This window comes from Centroberyx gerrardi, chromosome 1, assembly GCF_048128805.1.
Source record: "Centroberyx gerrardi isolate f3 chromosome 1, fCenGer3.hap1.cur.20231027, whole genome shotgun sequence".
Classification (NCBI taxonomy): Eukaryota; Metazoa; Chordata; class Actinopteri; order Beryciformes; family Berycidae; genus Centroberyx; species Centroberyx gerrardi.
Window position 1 is genome coordinate 25,488,378 of NC_135997.1, and position 13,733 is coordinate 25,502,110.

Here is a 13,733-nt window from a genome sequence, read left to right on the forward strand (position 1 = left end):
CTGCCCTTGTTCTTTACTTTGTGTGTGTGCTTTGAAGCCCTGTAAGTTGTCAGTATGTATCTGCACCAATATTACCAAGACAAATTCCAGTCAAAAAAGAAAAATAGCCTCATCTGCACTTCTCCTCCATTCCTCCTGATCTTGAAGTGCTTTTTATCTGTTAAACTCAATGCTGATGTTTACTGTACTTCTGGCTCAGAGATGGTCGCTTTCTTTTTAGCACACTGGCCTTCCTAATGTTTCTTTTTCCTTGGATTTTCTTTTGATGAAGTTTGAGTGTTTGCCGCTCTTTTCTCTTTCTGTTCAGCCATGGCGGCTATCACTGCTCATGCTAACTACTGTTGATGCTGCCGGAAACAGAAAATGCTGTGTGCCAGATAATTTTCCCCGGTAAAGAGATATTTAGGCTATATTGTCTTCTATCAATAGATAATTGCAAAACGTTCATTTGTTTGAAAATGTTGCAGATTATTACTTTAAACAAAATGTATGTATAGGAAATGAATTCTTCAAGTGTACAATTAGTGAATGGGAAAGCATGGCATGTTTACAGTGGGGATCATGAACAACAGCAGCTCAGCCAGCCGTGGGGAGGTCAAAGGGCCAAAGAGGGTATTGAAGGCCCATATGACACTGGCACTGCAGGCTCACAAAGGCAGACAGTGGAACGGCACAGTCAGCCACAATAATGAGAAGCCCTCAGTCAGCAGGAAAACAAAACGGTGTCAGTCAAGTTCTGTGACAAACCATAAATTAACCTTTCATAGACATATGTAAGGGATAGCACCTATATCCTGTGCCATGACTGAATGATCATTGATGAAGTGTTGACTAGTTCAAGGTCTAGTTCAAGTTTCTTTCTTGCAACCAGTTTGATGCTATGGTGTAAGTTTACCAGTTGAATTTACTGTCTTTATTGTTATGTCGGCCAGTGCGTACATTGAGTGCAAAACACCAAAGCAATGACTGCTTATCAACAAAATCAACAAAAACAAGAATCTTGCAGATTATCACTGCAAGTCGGTATAAATTGATAACCACACTAACATCAAACACAGCACATGGCCTTCGAGTGTGTGTGTGTAGAAGAAACTCTTTATTAGCATAGTGTGAATACTTCTGACTTCTTCATAGATAGTTGTCACTCACTTTCAACAGGACATTGGTATTGTACACAGTATTTTTGTAAACATAGTTCAGGAAAGCCAGGGCGTATTTGTCCACATTCACATGTGGCAAAGTAGCCGAGGGTTACGCTGAAGAATACATCTCTAAATAGTTCATCTTAGCTATACATCAAACACCATGTTATGACAGTAGTAGACAGTTACGTTTAAAATACTTTACATTCACGGTTTGTTATAAACAATTTGATAAATACAAGATTAGATATATAACAAAAGAATATATTTATATATTTTTCATATCTTCTAATATTTTCCACATATGTTTGATTTTTTCTGTGTGGCTTTATTCCTGTCAGTAAGGGTGTTTTGTTATGGTTCAAGGTTCAAATTCAACTTTAATTTAGTCCCAATACATAAAAAAGAAAAACAGAGCAAGAGAACCAGAAGATAACAAAACATTGCTAAGAGAAACATTTTGGCACTTCTATGGTGGTGAATAAGAGTAACGTGACAAGATATGCTGCAAATGAAAATATAAGAGTTGTTGTCATGCATTCAAACATAATGGTCAATATACTCTACAATGAAAGAAGCATTTGAGACAGACAGACAATTGTCACCCTTCCATATACTGTACACTAACAGCATATGGTACAAAACCCCAATACACACACACACACACACACACACACACACACACTCTTTGGAGGAGAAGCCACAGATATCCTCAAAAGCATTGACCAGACAACGATTTCGAAAGTAAAAGTCACACAACAATAATACACAGCCGTTAGTAACAGTTACGCCATTTGTTTTGCTGAATTTTCCACCTTCACTTGACTGGGTGAGCAGGCACTGACCCAAAAGCTGAACAGTAACTTCATTTTTACTGCAACCTAAAATCTGGCTTCTCAAACACAGATTCAGCCTTATCTTGTATCACTCATAATGAGCAGAGGTTCCCCTAGAAAAAAAAATAAATAAAAATTTACTCCGGAACTATTATAGGCTTAATCTTTGTTTGAGAAACAGCCTGGTTGCGAGACTGTTTGGCCTTTCAGAAAAAAGATAAGAGGTGAAATTATTTTCATGAAACCTTCCTCAGGACTTGTTTTAAAGCTTTGGAGTGACCACAATACATGCTTAAAATCTTCACATGCATTATTCCCTTTTCTGTAACACAAGGTGACACGAAAGCTTATTATCAGGCCTTTTTTCTGTTTCCTGTTTGCTCAGGAGCTCGACCTCGGTGCACTGTACTCTTTGAGTTGAATATCAAAGGACTCGGTCATTCAGAGTGGATGAACAGTACGTGTTCAAAACCGAGAGGATGCCATCCACAAACTGTGTTTGCTTTAGTAGGTTCCTGAGTCAACGGAGTTTATTTTATTTCTTGCCGTATGGACTGTAAGAAACATGGAGTGTCTAGCTTGATAAGGCACTGACACAGATAAGCCACTCCGCCAACAGAGCGGCAAAAACAGAGACTCTCTCCCAATAATGACGTACATTATGTGTACATCTACACAGCATTATCAGGGGGACAAGAACTGTCATTCATTAATTCTATATCATCATAGGCCTAAAAAAAAGTCCAAAAACCCAAAGCAAAGTGAACAATTTGTTTGGGTTTGGTTCCCCTAAATAGCAGTACACATGGAAATGAAAATGATTTTGTGTTGATTTAATGTCTAGCCCATTCAGTAAACATTAACCAAAGCAGAGCCTTTGCAAAGTCATAATAAAGATATGTGCAAATGCACATTAACATATAAAAGAATGTTGATGTCCATGGGCAAACAATCAGTAAATGCTCTGCATGGGGTGCCGCTGTCGTATGAGTTGCATGAAGCTGTAGAAATGGTTTCACAATGTAACAAGCATAACTTTGAAATCAAAGTGCATGGAAACTACTGAGTGAGCTGATGACAGCCATTGGCAGTCAGTGGACAGGGAGAGGAGGGAGTGTGTTGGAAAGGTTGGGGCCCGGTGCTCTCCTTGTCTGGCCTCCCACTGGCGGCTTGGAGAGTAGAACCTGTCTTCTACACAGCGACTCCAATACACCAGATGTGAGGGTACAAGAGGGAATTCTGGGTGTTTCTCATCAGATTGCCAGCCAATGCTTGAGCTGAAAAACAAAAAAGAAAATGTTAGGTATATTTTGTTATGGAATGTTTGGTTTATTTCATTTAGGCTACTTACGTCCTTACTCATTTCTGAATTTTGTTTTCGTTTATTTTCGTTTTTCTCCTTGGTGAATATTATTGTAATTTAGTTTCTTTTATCTTTATCTTTTAATCCTGTTGTTTTTATAAGCCCCTTGATTTTTTTTTAATCTCACCTGAACCTGAATGTATCTTTTTCTCTTCTTTGTTTTCATCATTTTTATATTTGCAAATAAACTCCAAATCTTCATACATTTAATTTTGATTCATTCTCTATCAATAGTCAATGCACATGTCAATTCACAAATAATTCAATGTGTCCAAGATCATAGTAATTGAGAGAGTTTTGTCGCGCCACTTCAAGTTAGCACATTCAGAAAAGCACACAGATGCCCCCTTACTTTGAACTGCCGTATGTCGCCCTCAGCCACCCGATGATGTTCATGTTCAGGAGTGATGCAATAGGCTATCCTCTGCAAAACAAGTCGTTACAACACATCACATCATTCTTAACACGTCTGACACAAAGAGCGTATCATCATCAAGGCAAACATAAACACACCAGCCCTTTAATCTATCTGAATAGATGTACCCAAGAACAAACAAACTTTATCTGGTCTGCGACTGCTTGCCTGGTTTTATGGCATTTACTTTGTAAGCAGTGATGACTGGCTGAGATTAGCCCATCCTAACTGTCTGGTGAACTCCAATTAGTACTTCATGATCAAATCAGAGGTGGAAAGTAACTAGTTACAACTACTCCATTTTTAAAGTCTGCACTTTTAAGTTTTATTTTTTAGACATAAGCGGGTGTACAATCAAATCTAACATATATAGTAAAACATTAATTCTGAACTTTATCTTTGATAAATGATGCTACAGCTTTGTTGATAAGCATGAGCTACAAAGGAGCCTTCCCCAAACCTTGGGATGATTTTACTTTATCAAGTTATTTTGAAGGATCACACCAAAATGTGTAATTCATTTTGGTTGTGGAACAGGTACAAAATCTCACTGGCTTTTGTTCAAAATTCATTAAGTACTTGAGTGCTTCTTGGTGCTGTGATGAACTCCCTTTTACTTTTACTAGAGTAAAAGTGTAAAAGTGTTGATACTTCCAATTGCACTAAATATTTCTATTTCAAATTTGCTGGAGGAGCAGGACGGTCTTAGAGGACATGGGACAGCCTAAACACTGGCAAGCACCGAGGGGAAATGCCAGCGTGACGAGGGGAAACAACAAGGTACAGCAGAGTGAAGCTGACACTGGCTGACTGCTGAGGGATCAAAATAGCCCTCCGGTGCTTTGATGATTAAGATCATAAACTCTCAATGCTTTGAAGTCATCAATTCAACTGTAAGTGTTCTCACAGTGCCAACATCAGCAAGTTGAAGAGGAAAAACTTCACTTACAAAAAAGATTAGGTTGTTTTCAGTTTTTGTTTGAAACCAAGAACATATGCACTACAAATCCCTCTTCAGCTGCGACCATACAATTTGTCAGTGTGTACAGTGACATGAATAGGCTACTGTCATGCACTGTCCATTTGCACCATACATGAGATCCTGTTGTGCTTGTACTATGTACGTCAGTGTGAACTGTGAAACTCAAGCTTTCAATAAGTGTCTGCATCAATGTCACTACGACAAATACCTGTACAATCATTGTACTTGGTGGTTATCATGATTCTGATCATGATTGGGTCCTGACCAATGAAATATCAAGCTGCATAATTTATAAAGCAGCCTACAATAAATTTTTTGCCCCGTCTCACCGATCAGATGTTTAGATACTGACCTCTTTGAATGTCCCTGGCATGCTGAGGAACTTGTATATGGCGTAAAAGGGGACAAACAGCATGGAGGACATGGCCACGGCCCAGCCCACGACATTGGACCACTGAGGGAAGACGTAGTCGTCGTACCTCAGGCCTGTAGACGTCACGATACTGGCTATGACCACAAACTGGGAAAGAGAGTGGAAGAAGAGGAAAAAGAGAATCAGACAGATGGAGTGTTAAATCTATTTGTTTGGGTGTTGTGGTTGTGCTTGTGATGCTTGCAATCTAGGAAGTGAGGCTTATTCTGCTGCTACACTCATTGTAAGTCGCTCTGGATAACAGAGTTGACTACAATGTAAATGAAAGAGAGGAAGATAGAGTGAGTGAGTGAAACCCAGGTCAACAACCCAAACATCCGTATCAGAACAGATGCTCGTCTGTTGGGCCCCTCTGTAATTCCTCTGAAACACATTATTAATGAAATTGGATTGAGTTGAGCTGAGTTCAGTGCACTGTTTTGACTGAAGGCACAGTTGCCTTCTGGGATTTGGGCCCACTGTAATAAACTATTCTTCCTCTCTGTAACCTGATTCACCTGTTGTGGACTGAATTTATGACTGAACTATATGAACTCTGTCCCCCGGAAACGTCATTAGCAGTTATGTATCATGGAGAGGTCAGTGTCCCCCTCCTTACCTCCGACTAAATATCAAAGGCCACAACATTCCTCGTTGTCCACACAAAATGCCAGCCCTGATAAGGCCAAAGTGATGCGTGCAGCTGTCCTGACATCTGACAGTTTCTCTTAGATGTGTTACTGATAATGAACCTGAGTCTGATTCATGCCATAAGACTTGAGCACCAACTTAAGCCTAGGATTTGCAGCTTGACAGCCTTGCAGCTAGGGATATAATACTGGCTGAGGCAAAATTTCATGTTGCTATTATGGATCACTGAGGTGCAGTTCATGATAAATGTTGCAATACTTCTACAGTACTTAACTACACTAAATTAGGAAATGTTTTCCATCGCCTCTTTTTTCCTATTTAAATTATGGAGATGTTTCATGGTCACAATCAAATAACAGAATTTAAAGAATTGTTGAGTGTACAGTAAAATACCACTCACGATGACATGCAGAATGCGTGTGGCTCTAATTTATGATTAAATAATGTGATAACAAATGTGGAACCAACATGGAGAGGAGTTAACCAAATGGGAAAACAAATCAAACTTTCAAAACCAAAAATATACACAATCCAATGTATCTTATTCAAGTTTATCTCAGACTCAGAAAGTACTGATTAGGAAAAATATGTGATATCAGTACACTATGTTGGCAAAAACTAGCCTGGTACCAGGTGCTTTGCTCTTTGCTTTCCCCACAACCTCCCACTGTTGCTCAACAGAGCCACTCCTTAGCTTCTGTTGGAACTTGAAAACTCATCTCTTCACAAAACACAGTCTTCACTTTACATACCCTGCTCCCTGCCTTCTTCTCCCCCTAAAATCCCATTTGCCTCTCCCCTAGCTTCCGATTCTACATGCACCTGATGTCTTTTAAAAAAAAATCTATTTTATCTCTTATCTATTTTAACTCTTATTTCTTTACGTAAAACTTCTCTATCATACATATTGATACGTTAAAACTGCAATACTTAAATTCTATGCATCAGTCACTTCATACTACTATTGTTACATACATACATACTAATATTGAATTGTTTTGTTTTGTTGCCACTGTGCTTGCATTATTTTATTTTTCATTCTACGCTTGTTTGGAATGCACCATGACCTCAGGAAAAAAAAAAAAAAATCATTGTGCCCTTATGTGAGGTGGAATGACATTTGCATAGTTGAATTGAATTGGATTATTGTACTGATGCACTCATTCGCCAATTGCCTAAACAGTGAAAGTAGCTTCTGCAGTGTGTTCCTCTCACCAGCAGAAAAGCTGGGCTGACAAATTTCCAGCACAGCCTCCAGTAGAGACCTGGCTTGAAGCCCATCATACGCTCGATATCCTCGCTGAAGCGGTCCACGCCTGGAGGGGAGACACACAGAGCTAATGTTAATGTGGGGAGTAACGTCATACGGAGGCAGCATTCAATCAATATAGGCTACAGCGAGCTTCTTGTGCCAAATATGAAACAAAAGTTCATACGCATATGTCTCAAGCCAGCTTGGAGACAGCTGTTATCACTGTTTGAGTAACTGTTATTATGGTTACCGTTTAAACGGTTAAAACCTCATCTGTCATATTTCATTGCAGGGGTAATAGAGGATAATTATTCACATTCACCTATCAATATGCATAACACACTGTGTAGAATTTATTGTTAGCATTACCATTATTGTCAATGTGAAATTCTAGTTTGGAAAGAGTAAACGCTTCCCTTCTCAGTATTGATTAGCTGTAGATGAAATTGTGCATCAAAGTGTATCTTTGGAGGATGTCATGCTTAGGCTTTTATCAACAGCCACAATGCACATCCTGATCAACTGACACAACAGTTACATTTGTGGTGTCACATGGCCTAATGGGTTTTGCTGTATATGCTGACTGTATATTTTGATGTGTTGCACATGTATCTGGGGTGTGATAGTAACAGTCGGCATCATTTTATGTGAATTGATTCCATTGTGTTCCTGCCAACATCAGTGTGAGATATGGAAACATGATATAATTTAATGCTTTCTGTGCAACTGAATGTTTACAGTATGATTTTACCCATCTGCATGATGAATGTTTATGACTATTATATTTCAGTATAATTTGACAGGAGAACAGAGCCCCAGCACATAACACCCTTTAGGCCTACGTCCATTATGAATATTCATAAAGCCATCAGCAAGCCAAGGAGACTTATTACAATATTGGTTAAACCGAGTTTACAAGGAAATCTTATTCACCCCTGTATTGCACAAGTAAAGGTACAAAGAGATGAAGAGCTGAAGCTATGAAGTCCATCACAGCTTGTTCCAGCAAATCACTGTAAACATCATGAGGGCTATTCATGGTGTCCAAAGTTTTCGCTTTGCTGAAACTAACAAACAGGTTTCGATTAACTTTTCCTTTGGGGTTAGAGTGAAGGGGATAAAATTGGATTTTGTAGGGAAATAGGAAATATTCATTAAAAACATGTATGTCGACTTCAGAAAAGATCTAATGCCGATCTAGAGTAGAATTTCTTACCGTAAAACCATGACACTCCAATGGCCTCAATCAAAACAGCAAACAGTATAGAGGTCCCTGCTGCATAGTTATCTAACAGGGTCAGCACATAGATCCCACCCTACAGGGAGAAAGAGAGTGAGAGAGAGAGATAAGAGAGTGTGTGTGTGGGAGGTGTGTAAATCTTCACCCATGGATAAGTGGATAAGCGGAACCTTGCTGGACAGTCGATGAGGAAAAGTGCCTCAGACTTTATAAAATGTACTGTGTATGTCTGTTTAGCACTTTGAAGTGTTCAGCTAAGAGTTAGCACAGGCTAAACCATGGAAAACATAACCACAATGCAGCCTGAGAACAGACAAGCCATCCTAATGCCTCACATGGATGAAGAGGGGATTCCGCCTGTCTTTTGTATAAGCAAGCTTTGATTTGGATCCTGAGTGGCACAATCTGAGTCTTGTGCTTGGGAGCCAGCATGGCAATGGCAACATTCAGATTCGCAATAGTTTTATTGATTAGATTAAGACAAGAAACCATGTGAATCGCTAATATGATGCCTTTCTGTTTCCAAAGTCTGGTTCTGTAATCAGGAACTTTTCTCTTGTACTAATGCCATGTGAATGAAGGGGACTACAGAGAAAAGCAAAACAAATTATTTGCTTTCTGGGTACAGCTTCAATTGAATCCTAATTTTTCAACAGAGTATGATGCAATGACTCCTTTGAACATTTTTCCACGAGGTCCTGTAACCTCATTTTTAAGGAGTGAACACTAAAAACATAAAATCATGAGACTCTTCCAGGCGCTCACAGATGCTGACATACAGCGGTAGAAACCCCTCTTCACTCATTTATCCTGCATTTACTCTACAGACAGTTCTTACTTGATTGGTATACAGCATCAAATTAGTATATTTTTAAAACAATATTCTAATGTCTGGCAACCAACTGGGTGCCAGACTGTTCCTTGTAGTTGCTGATGACTGCAAAGAGAGCAAAACTAGACTTAACAGCAAGCATATGTTAAAAAAGCAGGACTTCTACAGGTAGGTGAATGAGAAAACTTGAGAGACTGCTGTAAGTGATGCTATAAACCTAGAGACTGACATTAGTAATGCAGAGGAGGGCGACCAGGAAGGTTCCAAAGGCAGTGGCGAAGGTAAAGATCTTCCTGTTCTTCTTGAGGATCTTGAAGTCGTCCGTTAGGCCCGTGATGACCGCCTCCATGCCACCCATCTGGTGGACACAAAGAGAGAGCAACATTAATCTCACGAATCTGTATCCACTAAAGGTGTTCTACTGTTGACAGGGTTCCTACACATTTTCCATTTCAAAACACCACACTTGTCCCAGACTTCGATTTGAGGATTTCAGTCAAGTGTTCAGTATGATGTATGCTGATAGTGGTTGGGTAATATGACGGTCAGCCAGGCCAGATCACTTTATATTTCACAATACCAAGTAACACAGTAAGAGAACTACAACTACATAAAATCCGTGATAATATCTGTATCACGAGTGAACAGTTATTTTCCCCATAATTTTTGAGACCTCGTGCAATTTCTAGGGATGCGTGCCGATACCAGGCTAAAATGGAATATCGGTATCAGAGATTTTACCCAAGACTAAATCTGATACCGAAAGCCATGAGTAACATGTAAGAAATAAAAGTAAACTGTCTTGATTTTATGCATTTGTGGCACATAGAAGCCTGTATTTCTCAAACAGTGGGAAAAACAAGGATTTTATCTCAATCATTTTGTCCATTGACCCCAAACTAAGGAAGTAAGCCTGCACTGTTCAGTAAAAGTAATGGATTGGATCGGTACTCAGTATCGGCCAATACTTAAACTTTCATACTCGTAATCGGTATCGGCATTGAAAAAGTGGCATCGGTGCATCCCTAGCAATTTCCCCATCTTTTTAAGACCTGGAAATAAAACCATTGTATCTGAGATGGCAACTTAGTGCTATACCAGCTGCTGTAGTAAAGGAGACATAAACTTACAAATATGTAGAACTAAATGAAGACACTGACTAATATATGTTGTTTTTATGTTGCTTTGTAAGTTTTCACCAATCTGGATTGCTTGTCACTGGTGTGGCAAGAAGAATTTTTACCTCTTGGTTCTTATTGTAGCCCGCTGGTCTCCCCTGTAAACCTATACAATTCAACCGCAGAAACTCCTTTTGGCAGTAATAATACTCCATAAATACTCTACTCAGTCTAGACTAAAATTAATTTGGCTTTTGGATCTTAGTGTTAAGATGAATGAATGAAATCATGTTTGTGCTTAGTGGGTGTCTGTGGTTAACGTTAGCTTACCCTGCCTTCAAGTGCTGTTGGAAATACCCTAATAGAGTTCAGTGCACATGAACGACCTTACAAAGCCGAGATTTGACATTTTAGAGATGGAGAGCATGTAAGCACAATGATCTAATTTGTTGCTATATGTTATTCTTTGGCTTCCCATATAAATACCTAGTATTGTTGGATGTTAACAAAACGCCAAAAGAAACCGTTCTGGACATACAAACCAGAAGTATGTGCGATAACATAATTTTCTCCAGCATCCCCAGAAGTACATCCCAGAGACTCTGAAGGAGCCCAGAGACTCTCTATATCTCTATCTTTTATGTTTATATCATACACCATATCGAGACTCAAACATAACCTCTTTGAACACTGTACCAAATCCGGAGAGTACTTGGCTGGTCAAATCAAAAAACAACATGAAAAAACTATTATACCAGCCATTAAAAGCTGTGGAAATACCATGTACTCTCCAAAGGACATATCAGCAACATTCCATTCTTTTTATAGTAACCTTTATAAATCAGAGAGCACACCAGATGCCTCCATAACTAAAACATTTCTGGACAGTATTAAACTTCCAAAGATAACAAAAAATCATGGAACTGCTCTAGACAAACCACCCCCTACCAGAGGACTTGGAGAAAGCACTTCTTTTGATGCCAACAATAAAGTACGTGGATCAGATGGTTTCCTAGCAAAATTTTAGAAACACTTCTGGATAACAATATCACCATTATTTATCACAATGACCAGTGAATTTTGGAACTCTGCAACCATCCCACCCCACATGAATACAGCAGTTCAGTTCTTCTTCTTCTAAAACTAATATAGACCCGACTCTCTCCTCAAGCTATCGCCCATTATCTGTCATTAGCATAGCCACCAAGTCATCAGCAAGGCTCTGGCCCTAAGATTATAATCCATAACACACCCTGATCAAACAGGTTTCATTAAAGGCAAGCATTCCTCTAGCAACATGCGCCACCTATTCAACCTAATCAGTATAGCCAAAGACCATAACAATAACACAGAAATCTTATCATTAGATGTGGAAAAAGCATTTGACTGTGTAAATTGCTCTTTTTTATTCACCACATTAGAAAGATTTGGTTTTGGGGAGTCATTTGTTCAATGGATCAACATTTTTGTATAACTGGTATTGTTTCACAACGTTTTACACTCCACAGAGGTATTGGACAAGGATGTCCACTCTGACCTCTGTTGTTTGCCCTGTTCATTGAACCGCTTGCAGCCACTATCCGCCAAGACACCCAAATCACTGGTATCACTACGTTTAACACAGCTCATGAAGATAGCCTATATGCTGATGATTTATTGTTATACATACAAATGCCTCAAATATCACTTCCAGCCATCTTCAGTCACATCAACACATTTTATGCCATCTCTGAATATTCTATCAATTGGTCTAAACCCATTATTCCCCCACTAAACGAGCAGGATCAGTCAAATGCTTTGACCCCCAAACTCTGTCAACATCCCAACAGGTAATGATATCTTGGCATTGATATTTCCTCCAACCTTCCAGACTTGTTTAATCTAAATTTCACTCAAATCCTCAGAACCACTGAAGACAATTTAAATTGGAACAACGTATCACTCGCACTTGCCCCCCGCATTGCAGCAGTTAAAATGTCAATCCAATAAGTAGAGAGAGACAGAAAAGTTTGAGAGAGAGAGAGGGGGATGACATTTGACAAAGGTCCTGGTCCAGATTTGAACCCAGGATATCACATTTACATGGTATGCACCTTAGACCAATTTATTCTTAATAAATGAAGACATCCATTACATGCCTGACATGAATTTACTTCTCTTCAATTTGCCACCGCAACACAAAGTAGCATTGTACCACTTGATACTTAAGGTAAAATATCAGCCACCAAATAAATATGCCCTCTAGAGGCCATCTCATGAAGCGCATCATCTCACGAAGCGACAGATGTCTGACTGACTGCCTGACCTGAATTTGCCTCGTGATGCCCTCGGCTGCGCCGTGGGAAAAGGAAGAAGAATCCTAACAAAAACAATATCATTCCAGAACCTGAAGTGCTTGGAGAACCACAAAATAATGGTGAAAAACTTACAACAACAACTTCACCTGCATATGCTAACGTTAACCTACAATCCCCAAAAATTATAGATCCCCAAACACTTTCAAACTATCTCAATGGCCCGTGAACAACAATGGCGACTGGTATATTTCAACAAAATTAGGAAAACCTACAGTACATCCAACAACCATTTTAATGGAATATCCAACAAACAATATGTACCTTGCAGCAATAACTCTAACCAGAGAACTTCACACAAAAAAGTGAAATGGAAAAATGTTCCAAACAACTGCACTGAAAAATTAAGCCACAGAAATGGTCACTTTCAACAGGGGCTCATAGTGAAGTTTAGATGTGCAGATAGCCACAAACAGTGCCTCCTACTTTCAGTTCAGCAGGTACCTATAATAAAGTTTACACATACATGAGTTCAACATGCACTAGAGGAAAAGGAACAGCCAGTTGGGATCCCATTTAAAATCAACAGACCTGCATATACATCAGTGATCTTTTTACAGCAACAGAAAACATTTTTACACTATATATATTTTCCTCAATCAGAACTACTTTTGCCCTCCACCTGGTAATCGATTCAGATTCTACTGTGTTATTTCCATGTCATGGCAGACTAAGCGTGCACATGTCAACTCATATGCTCATCTCATTCACAGTGAAAATGGTTGCTTTGTGTATGAGAGAAAGGTCCCAGAAAGGTTTCCGTGTGTGTCAGTATGCAACACACATAATTTTCCACTGAATATTTTGGGGTTAAAGGGTGTGTGGCAACCTCGCTGGGAAAGTGCTCCAACATGATGTATGGATATCATTATTACCCTGCAGGGATCTTAATGTATGTTTCTGTATGTCTCCACCGTATGTGTATGGAAAAGTTATCACTGTTTTTCTTTTCAACCAGAGAGGGTCAGAGACAGGTTGATAAACTATAATTGGACTAAGTTTAAGCCGTTTGTCTTCTAAATACATTAAATACCAGTGTCTGCACCTTAGTATATGTTACAGTACTGACATATTTTACCACTGCCATTCATCTTTCACCTTTTTCTTGTTTTTGTACCACAATGTGTTACCTGCTC

At 39.2% G+C, this 13,733-nt stretch overlaps 1 protein-coding gene across 1 annotated transcript in view; it reads right to left on the reverse strand.

Moving 5' to 3' along the window:
- Nucleotides 1–1,077: 1,077 nt before the first annotated feature.
- slc6a2 (solute carrier family 6 member 2) overlaps nucleotides 1,078–13,733 on the reverse strand; it is a 35,715-nt gene continuing 23,059 nt past the window's right edge. The window contains exons 10-15 of the mRNA XM_071894328.2: nucleotides 9,355–9,483; nucleotides 8,270–8,369; nucleotides 7,017–7,117; nucleotides 5,091–5,258; nucleotides 3,694–3,765; nucleotides 1,078–3,255 (exon numbers count right to left, since the gene is read on the reverse strand). Coding sequence (XP_071750429.1) covers nucleotides 3,232–3,255; nucleotides 3,694–3,765; nucleotides 5,091–5,258; nucleotides 7,017–7,117; nucleotides 8,270–8,369; nucleotides 9,355–9,483 — 594 coding nt within the window. The 3' untranslated portion in view covers nucleotides 1,078–3,231. The remainder of the gene's footprint in view (nucleotides 3,256–3,693; nucleotides 3,766–5,090; nucleotides 5,259–7,016; nucleotides 7,118–8,269; nucleotides 8,370–9,354; nucleotides 9,484–13,733) is intronic.